The sequence below is a fragment of the Globicephala melas genome, chromosome 17 (assembly GCF_963455315.2).
Source record: "Globicephala melas chromosome 17, mGloMel1.2, whole genome shotgun sequence".
In the NCBI taxonomy this organism is placed as follows: Eukaryota; Metazoa; Chordata; class Mammalia; order Artiodactyla; family Delphinidae; genus Globicephala; species Globicephala melas.
In genome coordinates this window covers 43,122,835-43,150,327 of record NC_083330.1, presented here as the reverse complement: position 1 = coordinate 43,150,327, position 27,493 = coordinate 43,122,835, and the positions used below count along the sequence as shown (strand labels likewise).

The window sequence follows — 27,493 nt, the reverse complement described above, 5'->3', positions numbered from 1 at the left end:
ACAATACTTATAGTGGTTGTCCTGCCCTGATTGAACCCTGATGTATTCCGTCAGCTGAAAAATTAAGGTTTTGGAAGCAAGAGATCTGCGAGTTTTAAAATTTGATGATTCCTTATGCTTAACACTTCCCTGCTTCCTTCTCACAATCATTCACACAGAAACACATTATGATTACAGACAAAATGTGAGTAATGTATCAGGAGGAATAAATGAAAACCATTATAAAGACTGCCATTTAATAACGGTTAAGGAAGGGAGTAAATTATTCTTCACTGTATATCTTTTGAGTTCTACCTGTAATACCTATTGAAAAACAAAAATCTAATGATATTATGGTTCTGTTTGTATTTCTGTCAAGATTAATCAGCAGAACTAAACAACATCAGATCTAAAAATTCTTGTCTTTATTTGAATCAGTATCTCTCAGGAACACTCAGATTCAGGCACTTGATTTGTTAGCTTTACTTAATCATCTAATCATTCGATCTCTCATTATTTCACTCAAATCTTCACGAACTTCCTATTATGTGCCAAGCATGATACTATGTGCTTGGTATTCAGAAGTGAATAAAACATGCCAAGTTTTTATACTTTCTTAGTTCAAAATGCCCCCTCCCCTCTCCTGCCACTCGTACTTTGTGGAAACAAATTCAAAAGCCATATATTCTGTGAAACCTTCCCTGAGAACCCACGCAAGGAGTTAGTCATTCATTTCTTTCTTTTAATTCTCTATTTGTACCTACATCGATTTTATTTTAGTTTTATCTTTATTTTTTTAAGTTGTGAATATCCATTTAACGGAACATTTGGGGGCCAAGGATTTATAATAATAAGGAAAATTCCAACATTACAAGTGGAACATAATCAGCATGCAAAATTACACATAGCATCATCTAGCGACGGTGCTAGAGAGCCACGTGGCGTTCCATTTTTGGCACTTCCCCCTCCAATCTCCATTTAGCCCCTTCTAAATCACTCCACATTTTTTTTAAACATCTTATTGGAGTATAATTGCTTTACAATGTTGTGTTAGTTTCTGCTGTATAACAAAGTGAATCAGCTATATGTATACATATATCCCCATATCTCTTCCCTCTTGCATATCCCTCCCTCCCACACTCCCTATCCCACCCCTCTAGGTGGACACAAAGCACTGAGCTGATCTCCCTGTGCTATGCGGCTGCTTCCCACTAGCTATCTACTTTACATTTGGTAGTGTATATATGTCAATGCTACTCTCTCACTTTGTCCCAGCCTCCCCTCCCCCTCCCCAGGTCCTCAAGTCCATTCTCTACGTATGTGTCTTTATTTCTGTGCTGCCCCTAGGTTCATCAGAACTATTTTTTCTTTTTTAGTTTCCATATATACATACATCAATTTTAGATTTATTTTATTCTTCTGTTTATGTGTTATGTCACATCTATTAGCCTGCGATGTCTTATATGCATGAAGTGTGTTTATCTCAATTTTGATGTGGCTTTTCTACAATCCTAAGTATATTTACTTATATCTATCAGAGGACTTTTCCACATTGTACCTGAATAGTTAATTAACCTGTCTGTTTTTCTGATTGGGTGATGAGCTCTGAAAGGGATAGACACATATTAGAAGTTATTTTATTTTGTATCTTTGGTGTAAAAGACATTCCATGGCATAAATTGGATGTTCAAAAGTCGGTTAATTTTTGACAAGGGTGCCAAGACCATTCAATGGGAAAAGAACACTCTCTTCAGCAAATGGTGCTGGGACAACTGGATATCCAACATGCAAAAGAATGAGGTTGGGCTTTTATTACATACTGTATACAAAAATAAACAAACAAAAAACATTAAAATAAATCAACAACCTAATTATAAGCACTAAACCCATAAAACTCTTAGAATAATACAGGGATAAATCTTCACGACCTTGAATTTGGCAATGAATTCTTAGATATGACACCAAAAGCATAGGCAACAAGAGAAAAAAAATAGATGAGACTTTACTGAAGTTAAAAACTTGTGCATCAAAGATCACTACCAAGAAAATGAAAAGATCATTTGTGAATCATATATCTGATAAGGGTATAGTACTCATAAAAAATAAAGAACTCCTGGCCCAGATCAAGATGGTGGAACAGAAGGATGTAGAGTTCACCTCCTCTCACAAATAAATCAAAAATACATCTACATGTGGAACAATTCTCACAGAATACCTACTGAATGCTGGCAGAAGATCTCTTACAACCAAAGCTGCAAGAAATATCACCACGTAACCAGGAAGGACAAAAGAAAGAAACAAAAAGGAATCAGCACAGGACCTGTACTCCTGGGAGGGAGTTGTGAAAGAGGAAAGGTTTGCTCAACCTGGGAACCCCCTGCTTTGGCTGGGAGATCAGCTGGGATAGATAGGGAGCTTCAGAGGCTCAGAGGAGAGTGCAGCAGCCAGAGTACAGCAGGCAGAACAGAGAGAGACCAGCACAGATGGTGCTGGCCACCTCGATGCACTCCCAAACCTAAGACACGTGCCTGCTGGTGTGTGCGGGGACTGGGGTGTTGAAACTCAAGCTTTAGCAGACAGACTCGGGAGAGGACTGGGGTTGGCTGGACGGAGACAGCCTGAAGGGACTGGAGTGTGGTCTGAGCCGCAATATCCTGGTCTGCTGTTGCTAATACACTCTCTGAAGGGAGGGGTGGGGCCCCACCATAGCATCTTCATTGTTGGTGTGCTCACAGCAGGCACAGCTACACATCTACAAGGCCTGGGAGCATGCAAGTGCCAGTGGTTGCCCACACATGGAGGTGGGGCTGAAATCTGAGATGATGCCCAGGGGCTGCACTACTTCAGGGGATTTACTCCACTGGTGGCTTCGGGAGTGCAGTGCCTGCAGGACACCCAAGTGGATTACTAGCACTCCTGTGCCTGGGGATAAAACCCAATCTAGTAGTAATGAATAGCAGACTAAATGACACAGAAGAATGAATACGTGATCTGGAAGAGACAGAATAATGGAAATTACCCAGTCAGAACTGCAGACAGAAAGACAAGTTAAAAAAAAAAAATGAAAGCAACATATGAGATCTACGAGATAATATAAAGTGTGCCAAGCTATGCACAATAGGGGTTCCAAAAAGAGAAGGGAGAGAGAAGGGGATCAAACATGTATTTGAAGATATTATGGGTGAAAAATTCCCAAACCTGGGGAAGTAAACATATTCAAGTAAAGGAAGCACAGAGGGTCCCAAACAAGAGGAATCTAAACAGACCTACACAACGACATATCGTAATTAAATGGCAAAAGTTACAGAGAGGATTGTTAAGGCAACAAGAGAAAAACGAAGAGTTAGTTACAAGGGAACCCCCATAATACTATCAGCTGATTTCCTATAGAAATGTTGCAGACCAGAAGGGACTAGCAAGATATATTCAAAGTCCTCAAAGGAAAAAACCAACAACCGAGGATACTCTACCCAGCAAGATTATCATTTAGAATAGGAAAGAGAAAGAATTTCTCAGACAAGCAAGAACTAAAAGAGTACAGCAATACTAAAGCTATCTTAAAAGAAATATTGAAAGGTCTTCTCTAAATACAAAAGAAACAAGAATCTATAGGAAAGAGAAAATCACAGTTGGAAAGTATATCACTTAAATAAGCCAGTACATAGATTAAAAAAAAAAATTTTCTGTGAAAGTGATAACTACAATGAACATCGAAAGGATAAACATGAAAATTTGTAAAAGAGAACACCAAAATCATAAAATGTGGGAGAAGGGAGTAAGAAAACGTAGACCTTTTTTTTCAGAATGTGTTTGAGCCTATATGACTGTCAGTCTAAAGCAAGCAGTTATAGTAATGGTTTAACATAACTGAAAAACTGGTAACCACAAATCAAAAACATACAATAGATTCACAAAAACCAAAAAGAAGAGAACACAAGTGTAGTACAAAAGAAAACCATCAAACCAGAAAAGGAAAAACAAAAAGAAAAAGAAGGGAACAAAGAAGAAATACAAAATCAACTGGAAAACAAGGTTTAAAATGGCAATAAATACATATCTACCAATATTTACCTTAAATGTCAATGGACTAAATGCTCCAATCAAAAGACACAGAGTACCAGATTGGGTAATGAAACAAGAGCCTACAATATGCTGCCTACAAGAGACCCAGTTTAGGGCAAAGGAAACACATAGATTGAAAGTGACAGGATGGAAAAAGATATTTCATGCAAATGGAAATGACAAAGTGAGGGTAGTAATACTCATATCAGACAAAATAGACTTTAAAACAAAGGCCATAGAGAAAGATAAAGAAGGACAACATATAATACAAGAAGAAGGTATTATACTCATTAACATACATGCACCCAATATAGGAGCACCTAGATACATAAAACAAATACTAATAGACATAAAGAAAGAAACTGACAGGATACAATAATAGTAGGAGAGTTTAACACCCTAATGACATCAATGAACAGATCTTCCAGTCAGAAGAATCAATACAGCAATAGAGATCCTAAATAACACAATGGAACAGATAGACTTAATTGATATTTTCAGGACATTACATCCAAAAAAACCAGAATACACATTCTTTTCAAGTGCACATGGAACATTCTCGAGGATAGACCACATAGTAGGACACAAAACAAGACAACAAATTTAAGAGGACAGAAATTATTTCAAGCATCTTTCCTGTCCACAATGGCATGAAACTAGAAATCAACCACAGAAAGAGAAACAAAAAAAATGATTACATGGAGACTAAACAACATGCTACTAAAAAAAACCAATGATCAATGATGAAACCAAAGGGGAAATAAATACCTTGAGACAAATGACAATGAAAACACAACCATAGGGCTTCCCTGGTGGCACAGTGGTTGAGAGTCTGCCTGCCGATGCAGGGGACACGGGTTCATGCCCTGGTCCGGGAAGATCCCACATGCCACGGAGTGGCTGGGCCCGTGAGCTGTGGCCGCTGAGCCTGCGCGTCCGGAGCCTGTGCTCCGCAACAGGAGAGGCCACAACAGTGGGATGCAGCAAAAGCATTTCTAAGAGGGAATTTCATACAGATCTTCCTCAAAATCAAGAAAATCTCAAATATACAACCTAACCTACCACCTAAAAGAATTAGAAAAAGAACAAACAAAACCTAAACTGAGCAAAAGGAAGGAAATAATAAATAACAGAGAGGAAACAAATAAAAGAGATTAAAAAAATAGAAAAAAATCAATAAAAACAAGAGCTGGTTTTTCTTCCTTTTTAAAAAATATTTATTTATTTATTTCATTGGACCAGGTCTTAGTTGCAGCATGTGGGATCTATGCTGCCATGTGTGGGATGTCAGTCGTGGCTTATGGGATCTTTTGGTTGTGGCATGTGGGATCTTTAGTTGTGGCATGTGGGATCTTTAGTTGTAGCATGCAGGCTCTTTAGTTGCAGCATGTGGGATTTAGTTCCCTGACCAGGGATTGAACTTGGGTCCCCTGCCTTGGGAGTGTGGAGTCTTAGCCACTGGACCACCAGGGAAGTCCCAAGAGCTGGTTCTTTGAAAGGGTAAACAAAATTAAAAGACCTCTGGAGAGGCTCACCAAGAAGAGGGGACACAAATAAACAAAATAAGAAATGAAGGAGGAGAGATAACAACTTATACCACAGAAATACAAAAAAAAAAAAAAAAAACCCCTAAGAGAATACTATGAACAATTATATGCCAACCAAATGGACAAGCTAGAAGAAATGCACAGGTTTCTAGATATATACAGTCCACCAAAACTGAATCAAGAAGAAATAGATAATTTGAACAGACTGATGAGTAGAAGTGAAATAGAATCTGCAGTTAAAAAAAGAAAAATCCTTCCAAACAAAAGTCCAGGACCAGATGGCTTCACTGGGGAATTCTACCAAACATACAAAGAACATATCAATCCTTCTAAAATTCTTCCAAAAGACTAAGGAGGAGGGAACACTCCCAAAGTCATCCTATGAAGCCACCATCACCCTGATACCAAAACCAGACAAAGACACTATCAAAAAAGAAAATTACAAATCAATATCTTTGATGAATATAGATGCAAAAATTCTCAACAAAATATTAGCAAACCAAATGTAACAACACATAAAAAAGATCACACACCGTGATCAAGTTGGATTCACCACAGGGTCACAAGGATGGTTCAACATATGCAAATCAATCAACATAAGCAAATACACCACACATCAACAAAAGAAAAGACAAAAACCACATGATCATCTTAATAGATACACAAAAAGCATTTGACAAAATTCAACATCCACTCATGATAAAACCTCTTACCAAAGAAGGTATAGAGGGAACATATCTCAACATAATAAAAGCTAATTTATGACAAGCCACAGCCAACATAATGATCAATGGGTGAAAAGCTGAAAGCCTTCCTGCTAAAATCTGGAACAAAACAAGGATGCCCACTCTCACCACTTCTATTCAACACAGTATTGGAAGCCCTAGCCACAGCAATCAGACAGGAAAAGAAATAAAAGGTATCCAAATTGGAAGGGAAGAGGTAAAACTGTCATTATATGCAGATGACATGATATTATATATAGAAAACCCTAAAGACTCTACACAAAAACTGCTAGTACTGATAAACAAATTCAGCAAGGTAGAAGGATACAAGATTAACATACAGAAATTGGTTTCATTTCTTTACACTAACAATGAAATATCAGAAAGGGAAAGTAAAAAACAGTCTTAAAATTGCATCAAAAAAAAATCTAGGAATAAACCTCATCAAGGAGGTGAAAGACTTACATGCTGAGAACTATAAAACAATGATAAAGGAAACTGAAGATGATCCAGATAAATAGAAAGATAGCCCATGCTCTGGGACTGAAAGAATTAATAGTTAAAATGGCCATTCTACCCAAAGCAAACTACAGATTTAATGTGATCCCTTTCAAATTACTCATAACATTTTTCACAGAACTAGAACAAATATTTCAAAAATTTATATGGAACCATAAAAGTCCCAGAATTGCCAAAGCAGTATTGAGGAAAAAGAATAAACCTAGAGGCAAAACCCTCCCAAACTTCAGACATTACTACAAAGCTACAGTGATCAAAACAGTGTGGTATTGGTACAAGAAACAGACATATGGATCAGTGGAGTGGAATAGAGAGCCCAGAAATAAACCCACATACCTATGGTCAATTAATCTTCGACAAAGGAGGAGAAGTCTCTTTAGCAAGTGGTGTTGGGAAAGCTGGACAGCTGCATGTAAATCAATGAAGTAGAACACTCCCTCACACCCTACACAAAAATAAACTCAAAATGGTTTAAAGACTTAAATATAAGACATGACACCATAAAAGTCTTAGAAGAGGACATAGGCAAAACATTCTCTGACATAAATCATACCAATGTTTTCTTAGGTCAGTCTCGCAAGGCAAAAATAAACAAATGGGACCTAATCAAATTTATAAGCTTTTGCACAGCAAAGGAAAGCATAAACAAAATGAAAAGACAACCTACAGACTGGAAGAAAATATTTGTAAATGACATAACTGACAAGGGCTTAATTTCCAAAATATACAAACAGCTCATACAACTCAATAACAAAAACAAACAAACAACGCAATCGAAAAATGGGCATAAGACCTAAGTAGACATTTCTCCAAAGAAGACATACGGATGGCTAATAGGCACATGAAAAGATGCTCAACATCGTTAATTATTAGAGAAATGCAAATCAAAACTACAATGAGGTATCACTTCACACCAGTCACAATGGACATCATTAAAAAGTCTACACAAAAAAGAGGTAAAGAAGATATCTCTTCTTTCATGCATCTGTTTAAGGAGAAATGATGTTTTGCATCCTAAATTTAGTTCAGAGAATCTGATTTGATAAAATATTGAGACCTTTCAAGATATTTTTATTTTCTCGTGTCATAGGGAAACTTGTATGAATATTTACATCTATTGCTAACTTGTTATCTATGTAAGTAAATCTGTACTTGAAGATATGACTTGAATAAAGAGTCTCAGAGACTCTAAGACTTTACAAATTATTGCCATGTTCTGTGATGACAATTTTCAAAAGAAAACTGAAATTCTGGTTGGTTACCTTACTGGTCATTTTTTGTAATAGAAATAACAGTGTAACTGGAATCTCTATATTTCTAAACTGTATAAATTCTTGTAAATTTCTTCTGTCTGAACAGAATAAAATAATTGGCACTCCCTCCCCGCACCAAAATGACTTGTACACATAATAAATACTGGAGTGGGTGTGGAGAAAAGGGAACCCTCCTACACTGTTGGTGGAAATGTAAATTGGTGCAGCCTCTATGGAAAACAGTATGGAGCTTCCTTAAAAAACTAAAAAAAGAGTTGCCATATGATCCAGCAATCCCACTCCTTGGCATATATCCAGACAAAACTCTAATTCAGAAAGATACATGTACCCCAATGTTCATAGCAGCACTATTTACAAGAGCTAGGACATGGAAGCAACCTAAATGTCCATTGACAGATGAATGGATAAAGAAGATGTGGTACATATATACAATGGAATATTACTCAGCCATTAAGAAGAAAGAAATAATGCCATTTGTAGCAACAGGGATGGACCTAGAGATTTTCATACTAAGTGAGGTAAGTGAGAGAAAGACAAATATCATATGATATCACTTATATATGGAATCTAAAATATTGTACAAATGAACTTATTTACAAAACAGAAATAAACTCAGACATAGAAAACAAACTTATGGTTACCCAAGGGGGAAAGGGGATAAGCGGAGGGATAAAGTAGGAGTTTGGGATTAGCAGATACAAACTATTATATATAAAGCAAACAACAAGGTCCTACTGTATAGCACAGAGAAATATTCAATATCTTGTAATAAACCCTAATGGAAAAGAATATAAAAAAGAATATATATGTATATGTATAACTGAGTCACTTTGCTGTACACCAGAAACTAACACAACATTGTAAATAGATTTACTTCAATAAAAATTTTAAAAATTTAAAAGTTAAATAAAAAAAGAACTCCTACAAATCATCAACTAAAAGACAACTCAATTTAAAAATGGGCAAGGGACTTCCCTGGTGGCACAGTGGTGGTTAAGAATCTGTCTGCCAATGCAGGGGACGTGAGTTTGAGCCCTGGTCCAGGAAGACCCCACATGCCGCGGAGCGACTAAGCCCGTGTGCCACAACTACTGAGCCTGCACTCTAGAGCCCATGAGGCACAACTACTGAGCCCATGTGCCACAACTACTGAAGCTCGTGAACCTAGAACCCATGCTCCGCAGCAAGAGAAGCCACTGCAATGAGAAGCCTGTGCACTGCAACGAAGAGTAGCCCCCACTCGCCACAACTAGAGAAAGCCTGCACACAGCAACAAAGACCCAACGCAGCCAAAAATAAAAATTATTAAAAAAAAGGGCAAAGACTTGAATAAACATTTTTTTCAAAGAAGATCTACAAAGGCAACAAGCACAAGAACCTGATAAGGAAAGACTTTAAAAAAATCTGACTTTGAATATAATGGATTTTAAGGGAAAATGTGAATGAATCCTTAGCCTGAAATGGAAACTTTCATCAAATAACAAGCTTTAAAAAAAAAATTATGACACGACCTTAAATTTGTAATAATTGCAGTGTAACAGTGGTAGTACTAGCACGTTTCCAAGCAAAATCATCAGCTACAATTACAAAATATATTTAATGATCATCATGAAATGCAGAATACCAAAACACTTAAGTTGGGCATGCTAAAGACTGTATCATCAATTGCTCTTCTGTCAATGAAATATTAGAACGTGGAGAAAGTTTCTCAACCATTTCCCACCTGCTGGCCATATTCCACTCAAGGGCTGGATTCTGAGAATTTCTTTCATTCTCTGTTAGCACCCCTCCTGCGCCACTTTCCTTCTCTGGTTTTAGTTGATCCCACTGCGCAGTACCAATATTGATGGACTGCAGATCTATTTGGTATTGTCTGTCTTCAATTTCTGATCCAGGGTCTCGAAGAATTCCTAAATTCAAGGCTCTCCTGTAAAGGCAGTGAAAAAAAGTGAACCGATAAAATAAGTATTCTATGTTTACTTTTCTTGCTAACATCATGTTATTACCTTTTTTTTTCCTTTGGATTACTGGGTTAATCAAATCTATGAGGCAGGTATTAGAAAGTTACCACATACTAATAACTTGTAAACATACCCAAAACTTAGCACTTAACAGTATCTACCCTATAATGATTTCTTACATTATTCCCAGCACTGCTATTTTTCTAAGTACTTTCACATTTATGATTTAAATCCTTGAGATGTTGTGAGGTCATATTATTATCTCCATTTTTACTAAAGAGAAAATAATGCAGAGAGGTTGAAAGACTTAGTCAAAGTTACTGAGCTACTATGTGGACAAAATTGCAACTTAAATCCAGGGTTTTGCCTCAAAACCCTGTCTTCTTTGCAATGCTAAACACCTGCTAAACACCTACTTTCCCTTCCTCAGCACTCTGATGTCTTGTTAGGAAAGGTGATGAAGGCTTTCTAATCTATTTAACTCCCCTACCTTTTGCCTTTGGTCTTTTATATAACCCATCATCATACAGACTAAATTGTTGACAAGAGTACATTGCTTATTGATGTAGAAACACTGTAAGGATTACTGGTCCATATAGAGTTGGAACTTTGATCTTATTGGACCCAAGGCTAAGCAAATGAATAAAATTATCAGCAGCTTAAAGCTAGATTAGAGGAAGTAAATGGTTAAATGTTTCATGAAGGTTTTAGACTGAAAATAGCAAGGCAGTGTGGTAGGGTGGGAAGAAAAGCATTCAGGATTCGGAAGCCGGATAAGACTAAGTTTGTGTGAGTTTGTAATTTTTTAGTTATGTTGGTTCACAGATGCTTTAAAGTGAGTAATCAAAAGGAAAGTAACATTTGTCCCCCATGAAAGTTTCAATCAACACAAAAGTGAAATTACATAGAGGATAAAAATAGTTTTACTAGTATAGATACAATTGCAGTGATTAGAAAAGAAATACAATTAATTATATCAATTGAATACTAATAAAGCTAATTAGTGGAGGGAGAAGGGAGGGAAGCACTGAGTCCTAGTGTGAAAACTACAGAGAAACAGTATGAATGTGATCAAGACTACCTCTTGTCTAAGTAAACAGTGTGGGTCAGACCATGCCCAGAAGCTTGTCAAATACTGATGGAAGGTGGATGACCACTGAGACTCAAGATGGCAGATGTCTGGGCCAGATGCACAGGAATGGAGATGGCATGCATTAGGCCAGGGAAGGTGAGGGCTAAGGCTAATGAATTCAAGTGAAGAGAGGAGCAGGGAGAGGACTGCAAGTGAATGAACAGGCAGCTCAGGTAGGGAAATATCACAAGGTGTTAACGATAAAAAAAAAACAAACAAAAAAGAGAACAGGGAAACAAACAGGCATTGGTCAAGAAGTCATAGTGGGAACCAGAGAAACTGAATGAATGGACTCTCATTATTCCTAAGGTAAGAGCTGAACCTGGTTTTTGTTTTCTTTTTTCTAACTTAGAAAATTACAATCTAGGAATGGGCATGCAAGGAAAGGTGGATTGAAGTTTTACATGAACCCAAGAATTGCCTTAAAAAAAGGGCCCATAAGATCGGCCATGAACCCTTTCATTTTGCCTTAATGAAGGCAAAGAAAAAAGGAGTGAATGGGGGTGCAGGTGAGAGGGAGCAACATTGTGAGTACACCTATTTCGGTCAAATGCTCTCCTTTCATTTGAATATTGGTGTAAACCTGTTAATTCTAAAGGCACACCTCGAACTTCACTTTCTATGAAGCCTTTCCTGACCACCATTTCTTCAAACTCCCTTCCTCCCAAATCTGTGCTCTTAGGGTCCTTCTGTACTTATAAGTACAAGAATATCACAATGACCTGGCGGTCTTTCTCAATATAGCATACATTTCTTTTTTTTTTTTTTTTTTTTTGCGGTACGCGGGCCTCTCACTGTTGTGGCTTCTCCCGTTGCGGAGCACAGGCTCCGGACGCGCAGGCCCAGCGGCCATGGCTCATGGGCCCAGACGCTCCACGGCATGTGGGATCCTCCCGAACCGGGGCACGAACCCGTGTCCCCTGCATCGTCGGCAGGCGGACTCACAACCACTGTGCCACGAGGGAAGCCCCTAGCATACGTTTCTTGAAGTCAGAAACTACATCTCCTAGTAAGCAATCAGTAAATGCTGTTTCAATTCACTGATTTGAACTGACACAAATCTTTACAAATCTCAAGTGGAGAATCTATCTGTCCACAGCAATAAGAACACACAGTCTTTAGACAGTAAACTGCTGCTGCAGGGCCACGTAAACTCTGACATACAGCAAATATCTTTGGCAGTGGGTGGCCTAGCTTATTTCCCTAGATTATTATTCCCCATATAAAAGTTATATTTACTTATTTTAAACTAGCCAATGCTTTCTACAATTTACATAAATTCCCTAAGCCTACTTTTAAAGAAAAAATACTTATAAGAATCCCTTTGAAGGAAGAAAAAGTATGTTTGGGAATAAAATTAGTACTATATTAAAAGACAAACAAAGCAACCTAGCCCAACATTAACATCAGCCTTTCTATTTTTCTTGGCACTTGCAGAAACTGCAAAGTCATAAGATAAAAACCAGAGAAACACCAAATGTCATTAGTTTTCACCTACGCTTGAAATGCCCCATATTTACTCTTGGCCTTAAATCAAGCTATTTTCCTCCTGTCATCTGTCTGTGGAAAACATGACTTTCCACAGTTCTTCTTCTCATGTAAAAATGGGTTGTATATTGAGCAATAGCTTAATACTTCTAAACATGCTAATTTCAAACTTTTAAGTTTTCTAAGAACCAGGGTTTGAGATTTTACACTTTTCTTTCTGTTTGCTTTTGAAATTGAAAAATATACTTGTCATTTTAACCTGATTTGAAAGTTCAGAGAAATGTACAGTATATGGGTATATAAATCCAACTTAAAAGTTAATTGCAAAACCATTTAAATCTGAGATGTAGAAAAAGACTCATGTGAACTCTGGTCTCAGATTTTTCAATGATCCATGAGCTTGGAGAAATTATTTAACTTCTCTGTTTTGATTATTTCAATATTAAAACTATTATAGAAATAAATAAAATGTATGACTGAAAATTAAACTTTTTTTTTTTTTTCTTTTGCTGTACGCGGGCCTCTCACTGTTGTGGCCTCTCCCGTTGCGGAGCACAGGCTCCGGACGCGCAGGCTCAGCGGCCATGGCTCACGGGCCCAGCCGCTCCGCGGCATGTGGGATCTTCCCGGACCGGGGCACGAACCCGTGTCCCCTGCATCGGCAGGCGGACTCTCAACCACTGTGCTACCAGGGAAGCCCGAAAATTAAACTATTCATAAAGAGGTCCATTATAAATTTTATGACCATTCCTGAAGTGCATTATCTTATATGGTTTTGAATGAATAATATATCTAATTGTCAACTAATCATAGATGCATGGCACCATGATAAAACAAAGTCAACTTTTCTAATTATGAAAAAGCTATTAATGAAAACTACAAAGATAAATGCTCTTTAATATTTCCATGATTACCTGTTTCCAAAATATGGCATATTAGAAAGTCAGAGTGAATCTTCTGATTGAAACAAGTAAAATGCTTGCAGACAATTTAAAGCATCTTTTTAAACACATTTCAGAGCTGGCACTAGAGAACAGAAGGTGCAAAGCCACCCCAAAAAAGTGAAATTAGGAACACTAATAAATAAGCACCTGCCAAAGCCAGCTTTTGCTCTTAGGGTTTCTGCTGAATTCTGTAGAGTGATTTTCTGATAATCGCACAGGAGGAGATAAAGCTCAAGGCCCACCTAAGGAGATGGATGAATCTATTTATAGGAGACTGCATAAAAAGCAGGGGTCACGAAGGGCTACATCAACCTTCAAAGGGTGAATTAAAAACAGCTCTCCTAGGAAGACTTGTGATAGAACAGTTCTGTGTCTTGACTGTGACGGTGGTTACATGAATGTACATATGCGGTGAAACTGCACTAAACTAGACACACATATAGACATATAAATACAAATGATTAAAAATAAAACTGGTGAGGGGAGTCCCTGGTGGTCCAGTGGTTAGGGTTCCATGCTTCCACAGCAGGGGGCACGGGTTCGATCCCTGGTCAGGGAATTAAGATCCTGCATGCCACATGGCATGGCCAAAAAACAAAACAACAACAAAAACCTTGTGAAATCTGAAGGCAATTGTGGATTGTACTGATGTCAATTTCCTGGTTTAGATATTGTCTTATAGTTATGCAAGAAGTTATGCAAGATCTGAAACCATAAAACACCTAGAAGAAAACACAGGGGTGTCTGCTCTATGACACTGGTCTTGGCAATGACTTTTTGGATTTGATACCAAAAGCAAAGGTAACAAAAGCAAAAATAAACAAGTGTGACTATATCAAACTAAAAATCTTCTACTCAGCAAAGGAAACTGCCAACAAAATGAAAAGGCAACCTCTAGAATAAAAATATTTCAACTATATGTCTGATAAGGGGTTATACTCAAAATATAAGAGGAACTCATATAACTCAATAGCAAAAAACAACCCAATTAAGAAAACCAGCAAAGGATCTGAATAGACATTTTTCCAAAGACATGTAATCGGCCAAAAGGTATTGATACATGAAAAGGTGCTCACTAATCATCAGGAAAATGCAAATCAAAACCATAAAGAGACATCACCTCATACCTGTTAGGATATCTATTAGCAATAAGACAAGGGATAATAAATGCAGGGAGGATATGGAAAAAAGGGAACCCTTGTACACTGCTGGTGGGAGTGTAAACTCATACAGCCACTATGTAAAACAGTATGGAGGTTCCTCAAGGAATTAAAAATAGAACCAGCTATGACCCAGCAATCCCACTTCTGGGTATATATCCAAAAGTAATGAAATCATTAATCGCAAAGAGATATCTGTACTCCATATTCATGGCAGCATTGTTCACAAAAGCCTTTTCCATACCTTGTATGGAAACAACCTAAGTGTCCATCAATGAATAAATGGATCAAGAAAATATGGCATCTGCAGTTGACCCTTGAACAATTTGGGGCTTAGGGGCACCAACCCTCCAAGCAGTTATGAATCCATGTATAAGGTATGGTCAGCCCTCCATATCCACAGTTCCTCCTCCACAGTTCAGTGGTTCTACATTCACGGTATTTACTATTGAAAAAAAAAAGTGTATGAGTGGACCCGTGTTGCAGTGTTCAAGGGTCAAATGTATATACAATGAAATATCATTCAGCCTTAAAAAAGGAAAATCCTGTCATTTACGACAACATAGATAAACCCAGAGTGCTTATTTATATTACACTGAGTGAAATAAGCCAGAGAAAGACAAATATTGCATAATATCACTTATATGTGGAATTTAAAAAAATGTCAAATTCATAGAAGCAGAGAATAGAAAAGTGGTTGCCGTGGGCTATGCAGTTGGGGAAATAGGAAGAGGTTGGTTAAAAGGCACAAACTCTCTGTTATAAAATGAATAAGGTCTGAGTATATAATATATAACATCATGGTGAATATAGTTGATAACATTGTATTGTATAATTGAAATTTACTAAGAATTTGCTAAGAGAGTAGAATTTACATGTTCTCACACACACACAAAAGGTGATAGATGTGTTAACTCAATGGGGGAATCCTTTCACAATGTATACATGTATCAAATCATAAAGTTGTACACTTTGAATATCTTACAATTTTATTTGTCAATTATACCCCGATAAAGCTGGTGAAAGGTTACACTGAAGGGAACTGGGTAAAGGGCTCACAGGAGATGTATTTGCAACTTCATGTGAATCTACAAGTATTTCAAACTTTAAAAAGCTTAAAAAATGGAAAAAAGCCCTCCTAATGCCCATGCTGAAAGAGACAAGGTAACTTACCAACTTACCCATTTTGACCTTAGACTTAGCAAAGGGTAAACAGGGGGAAGAAAAAATCCCTCTAAGACTTTGCCATCGTAAGACAGCACTTGGGAGGCTTGAGTTTCCAACGTGGCATGAAAAAATTTTAATTTGGAAAGGCTTGTGCCGGGTAGACAGTGCTACCAGATGACAGGTAAAAGGAAATTCTCTTGAGATGAACTCAATCTGAACTCAAAGAATTTCTGCAGATTTGGTTCCAAGTGAAATGAGAGACTAACAGATACAATGGGCAGAAGAAACAGACCCTCAAAGACTTCACAAACTGGATTAGTACACATGAAATATAAAATAATTGTTTAAAACGAAGAAAAAAGGTTTTTAAAATATGAGCAGGATCAAGAAGATATACAAAAGATGTTCCACATCATATGTCAACAGGGAAAAGCAAATTAAAACAAAAAGATACCATTGCACACCTATTAGAATGGCCAAAATCCAGAAGACTAACAATACCAAATGCTAGTAAGGATGTGGGGCAACAGGAACTCTCATACACTGCTGGCAGGCATGCAAAATGGTATAGCCACTTTGGAAGACAGTTTGACGGTTTTTTACAAAACTAAACATACTCTCACCATATGATCCAACAACTGCACTCCTTGGTATTTACCCAAAGGAGGTGAAAACATGTCCACACAAACACCTGCACCTGAATGTTTATAGCAGCTTTATTCATAATTGTCAAAATTGGAATCAACCAAGATGTCCTTTAGTAGATGGATGGATAAATAAACTGGGGTACATCCTATTATTCAGAAAAAAAAGGAAATGAGCTATCAAGCCAAGAAAAAACTTTAAAGACAAATTACTAAGTCAAGGAAGCTAATCTGAAAAGGCTACATACTGTATAATTTCAACTATATGTCATTTTGGAAAAAGTAAAACTATGGAGACAATAAAAAGATCAATGGCTGAGACAGGTTAGTCAGGGGCAGGAATGAATAGGCAATGCTCAGAGGATTTTCAGGGCAGTGAAAATATTCTATATGATACTATAATGATAGATACATGTCTTATCATAAATCTGTCCAAACCCATATAATGTCCAACAACGAGTAAATCCTAATGTAAACTATGGACTTTGGGTGATTAGGATGTATCAATGTAGATTCATCAATTGTTACAATGTACTATTCCTCAACTTGAAATATTCACTAATCTTTATTCTTTAAACTATAAGATATACCCATTTTGTTTTATGCATACTTAAAACCAATTCCAGTTATTATAGTATAGAATACTCAGAGTGCTTTGTTTTTCAGTACTAAATTAAGAAAAGATATTCAAAATATTTTCATTCAAATAACATACATTAATTTTTATTAAGCAGTATTAGAACAAGATATCTCGTGAAAGGTACATTTTGCGTCTCATGGTACACTAGATATTTTTTTAAGGTATAAAAGTATAAACAGTTACAGACATAAGATTTGAAATAATTTAATTTTTTTCAAACACTGGAAATCATTGTACAACTTTTAAAATGCTATTTTCCCTAAGTGAGAATTTTATAACTAAAAATATCCTAAAATTGAAAAACAATCTGACTGCAAAGCCAAAAATTAAAGTATATTTTATTCAAGAGAGTTTTGATTTAGTGCACTACATTTTCATAGTACAAGAAATAGTTGCAAAATTATTAAAGAATTCTAACAGAATGATACTTTACCAGGGACCTAATCATAGGAAAATAACTTTATGGCTTCATTGAGGACCAGAATGCCTAATATTAACAATATCTGCTTTAAGAAAATACAAGTAAAATACCTTAATAAGAAAGGCTTCATATTATTTCCTAACTAAATTTCTAATAGAAATGCTTGACATCATAAATAGGAATCAAATTTTCTTGTCTCAACTTCACATCCTTCTAAAGGCTCTATGAACTTTGCTCTCCCTCCTTATTGCAGTTTTTAAAATCTTTTAGCAATTCAAATCAGGAAAGGGAGTGAGTCAAGATACCCATAACTCCCTTACCCTTAACACAAAAAGCTGCTTTATTAGCTAAAATATAGGAGTTATAATTGTAATTGCTTTGCCCTTCCGAAACTCATCTCCCATACCATTTGAACCATTTCAGCAGGTGGTGTAGGAGGATAAAATAAAGTCTGAAATAGTTGGTCAATGGTATAATCATAAGGAACCAAAGAAGACTTTAAGTATATAACAGGAAACATAGCTTTAATGTTTTCCTTTTTAAATTGATTTAGTCTGGGTCAGGCCTTTTGTATGTTTACATAAGAAACAGCTCATGTTGAATCATTTACCGCCCATTGCTGAATAGGCATATCTTTGGAACTCACTGTAAAGAAGTAAAATTCATTACTTACAGCTCAATTGAGATCTACAAAATGTTAAACAAGCCAGAAAATAGGAATGTAAAAAGAAGTAAAATTTATATGTCTTGATTAAATTAAATGTCTACATCTTTGTCACTAAGTCTCCATAAGTGACAGTAATCTTGACAGTGTATAGGGCAGGGGATGTAAATGGTTGACCATCAGGCTGAGACCAACTGCCAATTTCCATGACCAATGACTTAAGGCAGGGGTTCTCATCTTCAGAGTGCAGAAGAATCACCCGGAGCTTGTTACAAATGTTAAGTTCTTAAACCTACAGAAATTCTGATTCAGCAGGTCTGGACTAGGGCCGAGGAATATGCCCGCTCCCTTGTTTTTTTTTAAACAACCTAAACTAGCATCCTTATTGATTCTAAAAACCACATTCTGATACTTAGAGCATCACATCCCTTTGACTTGGAACATCCTATCTCTGCTATCTGAACTGAAGGGAGCATGGACAAGAACCAGTAAATCTGAGGCTATTTCACTTACAAAACAGATAAATTCATACTTGTCCTGCCTCTTTCACCGAATTGTTTAGAAGAAGCATCTCTTCTCTCTTCAAGGCCAAGATATCTCTGTTAATTCACTTCACTCTTGAAGGCTAGGTCAGTGTCTGTTTTCTCACCAGCCTGTACTTAGACACATTACTTGGCACGTGGTAGGCTTTTAATACATGAAAGTTGAATAAATAACAACTATTCTTCTTTATTCCCTTCACTTCCCTTGGGGATTTTACTCTCATTTTTTTCTTTTTCTCTCCCACAACTTTACCATTCAAGTTCAATTACTTGAACTAAAATATGTTCAAGTAATTCTCCTTGTAAAAGAGAGAAACTCTCTCCCTAAGGCCCTGTATACCCCTCTAGCTACCACCCTGCCATATTCCCTTATTTTCCTCCTAGTATTTCTATTTCCTCACTATTTATTTTCTCCTCTAACCAAGAGCTATCAGTTGTCATCCTTATCCTGCCTTTGAAATTTTACTGGAAAACATCCTCAAATGATTTTCTAATTACCAGATCCAATGGACGACTTTCAGTCATTAACTCACCTAAACTTTCTGGGCATTTGACAATTCAAAATGGCAGTACAGCATGCTGGTGAAAAGCACAGACTGCACAATTAGCCTGCCTGGATCCATAATTCTAGCTCTGCTACCTACCACTGGGTGTCTTTGGGCAAATTAAAGTTTCAGTGCTTCATTTTATTCATCTGAAAAATAAAGTCACTGAGGGGAGTCAAATGAGTTAATGCATGCAAAGTAACAGCTGACACAAAGTAGATAACTAGTATATATATAAAGCTATTCTTGCCGTCTTGCTTATTCTTGAAATTTTCCTTCATGAGCTTGCATGGCTCCACGCTCCCTCAACTGCCTTTCTTTAATCTCCTTTACAAGATTCTTCTGTTTGCCCCTTCAATTATTAGTGATGTCCAGGGTTCTATCTTCAGTTTTATTTTATGCTTTATATGCATTCAGCAGCACAACTGATTCACAAATGCCAGTATATGTACTTCTCAATTATACCTCCAATGAAGGAGATAGGTTTCTTAGCATTCCCTTACATTTTCTGGCCCAGTCCATTCTATGATGACTGGCACACATCTACAAGACAGTTGGCTACCATTAGGGTACATGGTCGAGGAAAATGCAGTGTAATAACACTGCATTAAAAGCATGAATTTTAATGTCACAATTATATTCAAACTCTGGTTCTATCACTTACAAGCTATATATATATATCCTTGGAGAAGTCGACTAACTCAGTGAATATCAGATGCCTCTGTAAGAAGATAATGGTATATAGCTACATAGGCTTCCTCTGGGAGTAAATGCATAATTTTAACATGTTTAGTATGTTATAAATGACACCTGGTTGTTTTTATTACTACAGTAGATGAGAAAGAAGCCGGATGGCCTGATTTCAGACTGAATCCATTGGTCTCACTTACTCTGTATTATAAAATCCAAAAGTACACTGAGGATGCAGAGACTTCAATTTAAGCAAATGAGCCCTATAATAATTCCTTGAATTGAAACAGAGTATTAGGCAAGAGAATGGTTTCCCTACATTTCTAGTCCAAGTGATAAATTAATCATGTATTTCACATTCTCAAAAGAAAGAAGGGGGTTATAAAAATAAAGGAGCAAAAACAGAGTAATCCAGTTATTAAATCATTTTCTAAGAATTTCATACATTTCAGAAACAAATTAATTTTCAAGCAAAATACAGTTTTAAACAAACAAGCGATTTCATGTTAATAATGGTTTTATGATGGGGTAATAAAACTCACCTTTTTCAGTTATACAAATTTTAAATGATTTATGTGTACAAATCCACATGAGTATAAAGTAAAAATGACATGACAGCAGTATTTACCAATTATTTTCCTTTTGATGGCTAAATTATAGGCAACTTCATTAGAATATAAAACATTTAGCTCCTTCTACTTGAAGAGTCTCAAAATACTCTCATTGCTTAAGCAAATAAGAAAGTAGACTTTCACTGTCTATCTTCAGGCAAACATGAGCTTTTAAGTTTTTCTTCAGTCACAGATTTGTGCTGATAAGTCCTTACTTGCTCACTCATGTTATAAATGGGGTATATTTACAAGATGATTTTAAAAGTTACAAGGTATACTATGTATGATCGATGTTAAAAGTATATCAAACTATACCAAACAATTCTCATCCCATTAGAAACATGTGCTAAAGAAATGCACTAACTGAACATGCACTGCATTGAAAAATTTTTTGGTGTATTCAAAGAAACCACTGTGTGATCTCAGAGAAATTACTGAGAAAGAGACGTACTAGAATATAGAGAAATGGAAATGGTACTTCAATTTTGTAAAATATTTAATTATGATATTGATCTTCAACAAAATTGATTTTTCATCATCAGAAGGGTTTTGATGAAACCCTTCATCAAAATAGAAATAGAAAGAATAGAAAGTGGTATATTTTAGGAGTCATATGAATTAACTAAGAATAGGGGCTTCCCTGGTGGCACAGTCGTTAAGAATCCGCCTGCCAATGCAGGGTACATGAGTTCGAGCCCTGGTCCAGGAAGATCCCACATGCCGCAGAGCAACTAAACCCGTGCGCCACAACTACTGAGCCTGCGCTCTGGAGCCTGCGAGCCACAACTACTGAGCCCACGTGCCACAACTACTGAAGCCCGTGCGCCTAGAGCCCGTGCTCCGCAACAAGAAAAGTCACTGCAATAAGAAGCCCACGCACCGCAAAGAAGAGTAGCCCCTGCTCACCGCAATGAGAGAAAGACCGCGTGCAGCAACGAAGACCCAACACAGCCAAAAAATCAAGCCAAACCAAACCTATTTCTTTTCTGGTTGTATCATGGTAACATGATAAATGAGAAATCAGCATCAATATTATGGAACTTGATATTATGAAGATGTGAAACTAAGTTATTTTTTTAATATAATAAAGAAATATGGCCTTCATGAAAACATAGTAAAATGGATTTAGAGCTGGTTTAATACCCAATCCAAATAATAATATCTATATGGAGTCAGGTCTCTAGTAACATGCCAGAGGATTTGGCTCAATTAAATAATTTTTTTATGATTCATTAATTTTAATGAATTCATATAACTGACTTATCAAATTTTCTGATGACAAAGTTGGGAAGTACAGCTAATATAGTGAATGAGAGAACCAAGATTCTAAAATATCACAAAATACTGGAACAGAGTCAAACTAATAAGATGAAATTTAACGGGAACAAATGCAAAATTCCACACATAGGTTCAAAGAGCAAATTCTGTAAGTACAAGATGTGAAAGGCTTGAGAACACTTCAGAAAAAAAAGGACAACAAAAGAAAGCTTAGAAAAGTTAGGCTGGCTTATGGGAAAGAAAAAATATATCAAAAGCATTGTCAAATGTCATTCTAGCCTTTTAATTTTTAAATAGCCTAACATACACCACACATACTATAAAGTTTCACAAGATTAGGCAATCTCTTCCTTCTTATACTAATAAAATAGTGCAATTTTTAATACTATTTTTTCATTAATATTCAAACATTAAATTTTTAGAATGAGTGTATTTTATTTGCATAGCTTCAACTCAAACAATAATACATAATCATTCATTGATAACATGAGATCAGAGCGTTTTTTCCAGAATGTTATAATAATATATTACAGGTGCATTTATGTAAAACCTTCATGGACTTCTAAAACGTGCAAGGACGTGGCATAAAAGTTAACTTTTTTAATGTATTAGAGCCCAGAATGGTCTTACTTAGCAGTGAAGTTTACTGCAATTCCCACATAGGTGACTTTGAAAGGCTAACTGTAACTGTAGTAAAACCCCTGCATTCTTCAGGTTTCTTTAGATTTCATTTCTTTAGGTTTCTAAAGATGGTAATAAAATAGATAAAATTTATAATGTGTCCTTATTAAAAGATAGTCAGACCTCTTACTTGCTTCTAATGTTTCTGCAACACATCTTTGGCAACACTCCTGATTTAGGATTCTTCTATAAAATCTTCTATGGCTGCAAGTCAACTCCTATTATAATAAATCATGAACCACCCAGACTTTATCCAACTGTGTTAGCACTCTTTCTCATTCAGATATTTTCTTCATATCTTTATTCCATTTTTTCATTTCATTTACTAAAACAATTGGTTTTGGTAGTTAACAGGTTCCCTATTTATTTCCAAATCCAATTTGAAAATCCTATTTGAAAATTTCTATGAAATTCTCATGTGTAACATTCCCTCTTTCTCTACTAATCAATTATTACCCATCATCTCCTACTCCTAAAATTATGTTTACAAAGAAGACTTCCTTTCAAAAACCATCATTAAATCAGGATTCAGAATTGGCTCCTCTTTATTCAAAATCTCAGCTAAAGATTGTCAACAATAATAATGGTATTTAAACACACTGGTGAGTAATTAAAAATGAGGTTTTGAAAGACTGTTTACACAGAAAGAGAAATGTTCATATGTATTATTAAATAGGAAAGACAGGTTCTTTAAATTTTCTAAATACCTTCTATAATAAGAAAAAAATCCTATAACCCTATACAAGTATTTATGTAAAGCAAATTGTAGCTGAATTAGTTGGAATAAATGCAAATTTCCTAATTCTAAATTGCTTGGGAAATCTTTAAGAAAAATATTGACAAAGATATCTCTCTTTACCTCTTACCAAATTCATTTTTATTAGTATGCTTCTAATTCTATCATTTAAACCTTTTTCTCTTTAATTACATTCTTATTACTCCGCATTATTCCCATCCTCTTACCTAACTATAAAGTGGTTCATAATGCAAAATACATAAATATACACATGATAGTAATAATATTAATAATACCACTCTAAAATTTATATACAGTTAAATGGTTTGCAGATACTTTTCAATATCATCTCAGGTAAATCACCAACCACAGGGTGTGACAGGTAGACTCCATTTTATAGAGGCTGATAATTTAGGTAAGGAGACTGGACAGCAGAGTCTAAACTGGAAATCACACCTTCTGACTACAAATTCAGTCCTCTCTCTTACCTCTTTTCTATACTTAATATAAGAATTGGTTTTCAAAATAAAATATAAGATTATACTTTATTAAAATATATATGTGTGATATAGTTGGATAAATAATTGAGATGTCAAATTAAACTTAATAAAGATAATATTTCCAAGACAATAGAGTAGAAAGAATTTTGGGAGTGAAGGTAGATGAGGAACCTTTAAATTTGGTAAACAACAAAGAAACTCCTTTTTTAAAAAAAATATTGCCACATTATTTCATATAGTTTATAATGCATTGAGTTGCTTCAGACCCACAAATGTTACAAAATTGGTCAAAGAAAAATAGGGACCAGAACTCAAGATTCTCAAATTTACATACAATGATCATAAAGCAACTCTGTTTATTTGTAAAGGAAAATTAGTAGTTTTTTAAAAACGCAGCAATAGTTCAGGAAATCTCTTAATACATGATGTAAAAATATGAGTATCTCAAGATGCAAAATACTCAGAATAAAGGTGGTTTAACAAAAGGTACCAATCAAGAACCTTCTAGTCAGCAACAAGTACACAGTCTCATATTTAATTTAAAAATCTGGTATATTTTCCCTGTTGTATGGTAGGTAACGCCCTTCTATCACCATACATTAGAGGAGACACATCTGTGTATCTAATCATATTAGGACATCACAGCACTGCTTCCAGTTGTAGACAGCAAATATTATTCCCTAAGGGTCTTCCACTTACAACCAGTCCTAAGACAATCTTGTCTGTAGTGTCTAGTATAACAGTATTAATGCCAAGTGTTTGCAAGAATGTAGAGCAATGGTAACTCTCACACTCAGCCACTGGGAATGTAAATCAGATACAATCACTTTGGAAAACAATTTGGTGATGTCCAGCAGCACTGAAGCTGTGCATAACCTATGACATGATTTCACTCCTATCTATATAACCTAGAGCCATGCTGTCCAGTACAACAGCCCTAGCTGCATGTGTCTACTGAAATTTAGGTTAATTAAAATTCAATACAATTTAAAAAATTTAGTTCCTTAGTCACAGTAGTCACAGTTTAGGGGCTGAACAGCCACATCTGTCCAGTGGCTACTGTACTGGGCAGGGCAGATAAAGAACATTTCCACCACTGAAGAAAGTTCTTTTATAAGGCACTGCTCTAGAGAAACTACTATATGTGTATAAGGAGAGTGCTGAAGAATATTCATTTTAACACTATATATGATAGAGAAAAATAAAAAATGCAAATGTCCATTAGTAGAAGGAAAGACAAACAATCTGGCACATCCATGCAACGGACTATGAATGAGATTATGAACATCCAAGTGATGAGTCTAATATATGAATGAGATTATAAACATACAAGAGATGAGTCTAATATATATAAGGTAGAGTTAAAAAAGCAAGTTGTAGAACAGAAGTGGTGGGTATAGAATGACTAAGTCAGAATGACAATAACTTTAACTTACAAAACTAGTGAAACATTTCTTACGTTTTCTTACTCTCTATATTGTTCTGATGTAGCTATTTCAATAAAAAGGCCAAGAAGAATTACAATGTAGTGGAGTTAAGAGCTCAAGCTAGCCGTGTGAACTTGGGCAACCCTGAGCTTCGTTTTTCTCCACTGCAAAACGTGATTAACAATGCTAAGAAGTGCCATGAGCTGCAATGAAAATTAAAGAAGGTAAAATATGTGAAAGTACTCTTTAAACTATAAAATGCTATGAAAATAATAGCTTATATTAAGTAGGGCATAAAACTACAAACTGAAAATTATCTGGGAATTTTAAACTGACACAAACTCCTCCCTGGGTAGGTAGGATTAGGTGGGATGTGTTTTTATGTGGCACACAAAAAATTATAATTTCTTAGTTTGTCAGTGATACTCATTTAATCTTGCATAAGCAAGGACTAGAGGTGGAATCCTTTCCTCAATTTAATCAAAACAGTACAGCCAGATTAAGTAATTACTTCAAAAATACTCATCAATTATAAAAATTATGACAGCAAATACAACTAAGTATTCAGTAAATATTTCTGAATACTTACTATATGCCAGTCAAATTCTAAATGTTTTGCATGCATTAATTTATATAATTCTCAGAACAACCCTAAGAGGTAAGTAGTAGTATTCCTACATTACAGAAAGGAAATTGAGGCAGTTAAGTACCTTATGTTGGTCAAGGACAGTTGGCTAGTGAGTGGAAAAGCTGAGACTTGAATCCAGGCAGTCAGGTACCAGAATTTGTGCTCTTTAAGTATCTATCATGTCCTTGGCACTGTGTTTAATCCTCCAAATATAGTACAAACCTGATCAAAAATACTCAGGACCCCCTCAATTCACCAGGGCAATGAAGCACAAATCTTTAACCAGAAATTCAAAGCTTCCATAGTCTGACCTCAATTACTTTTCCCCACCTCTCTCTCATTATGCCCCTGAAACCAATCCTCTGACACAGAAAGAAGCCTGCTCAGGTCTCTAAATGTACCTGTTTCTCTTCTTTGACCCCTTAGTTCCTTCTACCTGGCATATTTGCTATAATTAACATATCCCTCAAGGGTCTTACCTATTTCTAACTCTTCCACGGAGATTCCCTCTGGTTATCATAGCACCAAAGATTTCTCTATGAGAAAATCTCCCTAACTTACCATGTATAATCAAAATGTGATTAATTACACAAGTATAGTTAGGACACTACGTGATCATAAAACAGCAATGCTACAACAAGAAAATTCTGAGGACATCTCTGTTAAATAAATGTACATACTGTCAAGGCATGTGCTAGCTGCTTTCCAAGGTTTGGGATTAGAATTTTCTTTTCAAAAATTTTCCCTTACAGAAACTTAATCTCATGAGATGAGATTCTAGAAAGATCTCCATTAACTCTAGGATTGAACACTATCTAGATTTAAACAGAAATAATTTAAAAATTTAAAACATTATATATTACTAGAATTCCACATATAGTATTTTGTCCCTGCATTCAGCATAATGAATCTGAAAATAAATCACTACCTATTTCACTCAGGAAGGGAAACACTATCAATGCCATTCCTAATATAAAGACTTTTTTTTTCTTCAGGAAAATAAGAACATAAAAATATTTTGCCCTGTCTTATTCTCCAAAGTATAGAGATATTTTTATTTACTTTGAGCATCAATTTCTTAACATGGCAAGAAACACAAAAACTGATTAATTTTGGTTGATTTAAGTATCATGTCATAATAACACAATGTTGACTTTAGTCAGCAAAATATGAACTATCTGACCAAAATATTTAAGTTATACTGATTAAGAATATATTTTATATAAGCTTGAATTGATACCAGAGAGCAATTTTCTTTTATAATCTTAAAATATAAATAATATTATTCTACAGTATAGTTTCTAAATACATTACCCTTGGAGATTTTCTAAGCTATAATTAATTCAGAAAAGGAAAAGGGAGCATTAAGGCAACATATGAACAATCTAACAATGTACATTTGATAGTTTTTATAAACAGAATAATAACCACAAAAAAATTTAACCTTTAGTATCTATGCCTCTATACCATGACATTTTAAGAAAATAACCTTGTAATTGAAAAGAAAATGTTGAGCAACAGCAAAGAC

At 35.7% G+C, this 27,493-nt stretch overlaps 1 protein-coding gene across 1 annotated transcript in view; it reads right to left on the bottom strand.

Moving 5' to 3' along the window:
- The window catches only part of VPS13B (vacuolar protein sorting 13 homolog B), a 798,623-nt gene that overhangs the window by 314,018 nt on the left and 457,112 nt on the right, over positions 1-27,493 (bottom strand). Inside the window, exon 31 of the mRNA XM_060287492.2 lies at positions 9,830-10,033. Within this exon, the coding sequence (XP_060143475.1) occupies positions 9,830-10,033 (204 nt within the window). The remainder of the gene's footprint in view (positions 1-9,829; positions 10,034-27,493) is intronic.